Here is a 5,046-nt window from a genome sequence, read left to right as displayed (position 1 = left end):
TGTTGTTTTATTTCAGTTGCCGTCTGTGATGTTACTCCTGTAGAGGTTATCAGTCTTTAGAATTCCTGTCAATGTCAAGTCTAGCTCTGAAGGTTGGCTCTTCTATTCTGTGACCACGCCTTAAATCTAACTGGGAAATGTGTTGTGCATGGGATGTGTGCATCACTGGCTGGGCCAGCATTTATTGGCCTTTCCTAGATGGCTTGCAGAAGGTGGGGGCGAGTTGCCTTCATAAACCATTGGCCCACAATGCCATTAAGGAGGGAATTCCAGGATCTTGACCCAGTGACAGTGAAGGAACAGGGATATATTTTCAAATCAGGATGGTAAGTAGCTTGGACCGGGGAACTTGCAGATACATGGTTCCATGTATCTGCTGCCTTTGTCAGTCTAGGTGACAGAAGTCTCTTTGGAAGGTCCTGTTAAAGGAAGTGAGTGGTAAAGTGCATCTTACAGATGGTTCATACTTCTGCCACTCTGCACTGGAGGTCAAGACAGTGAATGGTTACGGTGACATTAAACAGATTGAATTTACGCTCATTGATTGTACAAATCATTGATTAAATTAATTTCAGTGTGGTTCCTGGATACCTTGAGCCTACTGTAGGGCCCCGTCGCTAAGCGAGTACCAATGCTGGCACGGAATTGCAATGGTGCAGTAAGTGTAGAGTTAGGAATGTGATTGAGAGTTAATAGTAAAGGTGGGGGCAGACTGTTGTATCTTTCAACAACTTTAATTTGTATAGCGCCTTGTTGGCACTTCAAGGATGAACATTACAAACAGTGCGTGTCAGAAGGTAGAAAAGAGGAGGGGCATTGAGGAGTTGGATGAAGAGATAGGCTTTTGAGGCTCCAGATGGTTTGTGGTGGGTGAGCATTGAACAGGAGGTCAGCATTTACAAGGGCAGAAGGAGCTTTAGAAATTGGCAAACAAAGTTGTGAAATGTGATGGTTGAAATGAGGAGGGTATAGAATTTAAATGCAATCTCTTCAGGAAGAACAGGCCATGGTGATGTGCAGGACAGTGGCAGAGGTTTGCAAAAGTTGTATTTTATGGCAGTGGGAGATGAGAGGCTGGCAAGGTGACGTTTAAATGGAATCGGTCTGAAATGGTCAGAATGGGCAGCTGAGGGACTGGGAAGGAGTGAGGGTTTTAACAAGCAGTGAAGGCTCAGCCAACTGTCCTGGAACCTACCTGCTATGAAATAATAGACAATAGCATTGGATCCTTCATCAGCATCGGTCGCTCCAGTTACATTTCCCACAACGGTGGCAGGGTCTGAATGTTCAGCCACAAACAGCAGCTGGTACTGCAAACTTCTCTAATAAAACACATCGGCAGCACTGGGTTAGCAACACACAGTACAGGCTGAGAAAATGAACAAGAATACTTAAAGCTGAGCAGACACTTCCAGCCAATGCTCCAACCAGCCTTGGAGCCTTTCTCTACGCTTTCCAATTCAGGGGTTTTATTTGATATACACATTTCCCTATGAATACAGTAGGAGTAGGCCATTCAGCCCCTCTAGCCTGCACTGCAATTCAATAACATTGTGTCCTCAGCTCAGTTTTTCTGTTTACCCCATATCCTTGTCAATTCTGAATCTATCTAACTCAGCCCCCTGCAACCAATGTGCATGCAGTAAGCTCCCACACACCACAATGTGATCGTTACCAGGTAATTTGTTTTGATGTTTTCTTTATTATTTATCCATGGGATGTGCGCCTCGCTAGTCAGGCACCAGTTGAGAATTGCCATCTCAAAATGATTCTGATTAACCAGATGGGGTTTTACTGCATTTAAGAATGGTTACATGGTCACCATCAGTTAGCTTTTAAATCCTGGATTTTGTTTTATTGAATTTAAATTTCAGTCTGTCGTGGTGGGATTCAAAACCACGTCCTCAGAACACTTGTCTGAGATTCCAGATAACTTGGTCAGTGCCATAACCACGATGCTACAAGGACACCATGGCAAATGTCTCCTTTGAGATAATGCCATGGCTTCATTTACATCCAGCTGAGCAGGTAGAGAAGACCTCAGGTTAGCATCTCATCTGAAAGGCTGCTCTTCTGACAGTGCAGTACTGCACTGGAATGTCAAGATCACCAAGAGATGTCTTCAGTTAGTGATGTGGAAGAATTAATCTCCTGGTTGGGGTGGGGGTAGGGGTTTCTCTGTTTAATATTTTGTCTGAAAGACAGTGTCTAAGACAATACAGGACTCTACACGTTTACCATGAATTACAAGTCTAGAATATGCGCTGGGCCCAATGCCTCTTCATTTGGCGTTAAATGGTAGTCTGACTGTACAGCAGCTGACAATAGTCATAAACATGTTGTTTCCATCACCAAGGTTTGTGCTGACGACGAGTGGCAAAAACCATTGTGTGTGGTTTTCAAACCGAAATAAAAGTCACTGACTCAGCAGAGCAACGACGTGACTCGTGGATCATAGAGGTGCAGCTTTGTCTGTTATTGACCACAGTTCGTGAATGAAGAATTTCCCTTAAAGGGAGACGGGATAAAATCTGTCCACAGCAATAGTGACATATTAAATAAAAGCAAAATACTGTGGATGCTGAGGATCTGTGTCAGTGGTGGATGGAGTTATGTTTGTGGATGTGGTGCCAATCAAGTGGGCTGCTTTGCCCTGGGTAGTGTCAGGAAAAGAACTATAGAGCACAGAAGGTGGTGGTTCAGGCCAGTCTTACCTGCGGTGGTTTTCTAAATGTGTATCCTCTTAATCCTTGTGTCCTCCCCTATAACCTGACACGTATTTCCACTTCATATAATGGTATTAGCATCACTGAATGCCCCACCATCAACATCCTTAAGGTCACCATTGACCAGAAATTGAATTGAACTCACTACATAAACATAAGGACTGCAACACCACGATAGGTTTGAGGTCACTAATATCCTTTACCTGGTCTGGCCTACATGTTACTCCAGACCCACAGCAATGTGGTTGACTCTTAATTGCCCTCTGGGATGGGCGATAAATACTGGCCCGGCCAGCAATGCTGAATGAATTAAAGAATAAAAGTTTCTTGAGTGTTGTTGGAGCTGCTGCCATCCAGCTGAGTTGGGAGTATTCCAACACACTCATGACTTGTGCCTTGTAGATGGTGGACAGGCTTTGGGGAGTCATGAGGTGAGTTACTCGCTGCAGTATTCCTAGCCTCTAACCTACCGTGGTGAGCATCTTCTGTGCTCTATAGTTCTTTTGTACAATTCCCCATCCTTCCTGGAGTCCAACTGATACTCAGCATAGGACCATATTTGCTATGTTCATTGAAATGTTCTTACCGGTGGTTTGAGGAAAAGGGGCTCATTGTCATCAATATCATCCAGAGCAACTTGCAGAAGCTGGGTGGTCTCATAGGGTACGGGCTGCCCAAGGTCATAGGCCAAGAGAATCAGCTGGAAACAAAACCGAATCCATGAGGAGGATGCTCACTGATCTCATCCTGTTCCTTCACTACAACACCGCTATATAACAAATACAACATTCAGGCCAGAAAATGGGGACAGTTGGTTCACTTCTCTCCTCAACCTTCCCAGAGGGAGGGAGATTGGGTACGTTGTGCAATGAAACTATTCTCCACTTGCAGCATTTTGCTGGGGGAATAACTTTGCTTTAGTTGTGAGGTTTTACTATCGCCTCAGTTGAGAGTTGTGTTTGCCGTCAATTGTAAAGATTTTATTTTAAAATAGACTGTTTACTGTGAGTCCTGCCACATTCCCCACTCGCCCTCTCTCTTGTTAATACGCACTAGGAGAACCAAAGTGGGGATACTGCATTTCCTCCTCTTCAAAATGACTGATTTTACTGCTGGGGAAGTTCATAGCCAGTCATGATTTATGATCCAAATGATCACACACACATATTAAAAGGCTGCGCTCTAAGTTCGTCAATGGTAGCAATGAAGCCAAGTACAAAACAAGACCCCAAAAGAGAAAATGCTGGAAAATCTCAGCAGGTCTGGCAGGATCTGTAAGGAGAGAAAAGAGCTGACGTTTCGAGTCTAACTGACCCTTTGTCAAAACAAGATCCACTCGCTCTTAGCATCTGCTGGTGAACAGTGGTCAAAGGCCCAGCAAGTCAGTTCATCAAGTGTGCTCTCTGACTTCTAAGAATGCAGTTAAATTGATTTTCAGCACGAAGCACTGGGTACAAGACCGAGGGAATGGAGCTGGTTGATCTTGGTGTTGTCACACAGGAGAGAGCTCTGCACAAGTGTTCCACTCTCCTGCTGAGTTCCTGTAACATCTGGGGGGGGAGGTGGGGGGAGGGTGGGATGGGGTGGGGAGGTTGTTTAGCTTTGCCATTAAGTGAAGTGGCTCAGTGGTCAGCACTGCTGCCTCGTAATTCTGGGGACCCAGATTCGATTCCAGCCTCGGGCGACTGTCTGTGGGGAGTTTGCACATTCTCCCCGTGTCTACGTGGGTTTCCTCCCGGTGCTCCGGTTTCCTCCCACAGTCCAAAGGTTAGGGTGGATTGGCTGTGGGGAATGCAGGGTTAAAGGGATAGGGCAGGGGGGGTAGATCTGAATGGGATGCTCTTTGGAGGGTCAGTGCAGACTCAATGGGCCAAATGACCCCCCTGTTCCACACAAGATGGATTCTAAGTGCATGGGGGTGTCCCAGGGAGATGGAATGATCCTGTACACCAGGTGTCACACTGACTCCCAGTTATAGTGTATGCAGCGACAGATTGAATCAGTGTGAGATGGAGCTCCAAGAAGGAGGTTTATCAAGCCTGTGTTAGCTCCGATGGAAGCCTATGAACCTTAAAGGATCTCTCATAGAATCATCACAGATTCTCTACAGTGTGGAAGCAGGCCCTTTGGCCCATCAAGTCCACACTGACCCTCTAAAGAGAATCCTGCACAGACCCATCCCCTCACCCTGCGTTCCTCATGGCTAACCCACCTAGCCTACACATCCTTGAACACCATGGGGCAATTTACCATGGCCAATCTACCCTAACCCGCACATCTTTGGACTGTGGGAGGAAACCAGAGCACCCGGAGGAAACCT

At 45.9% G+C, this 5,046-nt stretch overlaps 1 protein-coding gene across 1 annotated transcript in view; it reads right to left on the bottom strand.

Moving 5' to 3' along the window:
• The window catches only part of cdh23 (cadherin-related 23), a 261,541-nt gene that overhangs the window by 26,122 nt on the left and 230,373 nt on the right, over window positions 1-5,046 (bottom strand). Inside the window, exons 29-30 of the mRNA XM_087982495.1 lie at window positions 3,313-3,426; window positions 1,196-1,322 (exon numbers count right to left, since the gene is read on the bottom strand). Of these exons, the coding sequence (XP_087838621.1) occupies window positions 1,196-1,322; window positions 3,313-3,426 (241 nt within the window). The remainder of the gene's footprint in view (window positions 1-1,195; window positions 1,323-3,312; window positions 3,427-5,046) is intronic.

Source organism: Chiloscyllium plagiosum, unplaced genomic scaffold (genome assembly GCF_037043375.1).
Source record: "Chiloscyllium plagiosum isolate Xiang-an unplaced genomic scaffold, Cpla_swu_hap1 HiC_scaffold_43, whole genome shotgun sequence".
NCBI lineage: Eukaryota > Metazoa > Chordata > Chondrichthyes > Orectolobiformes > Hemiscylliidae > Chiloscyllium > Chiloscyllium plagiosum.
This window is presented reverse-complemented; position numbering and strand designations above follow the sequence as displayed.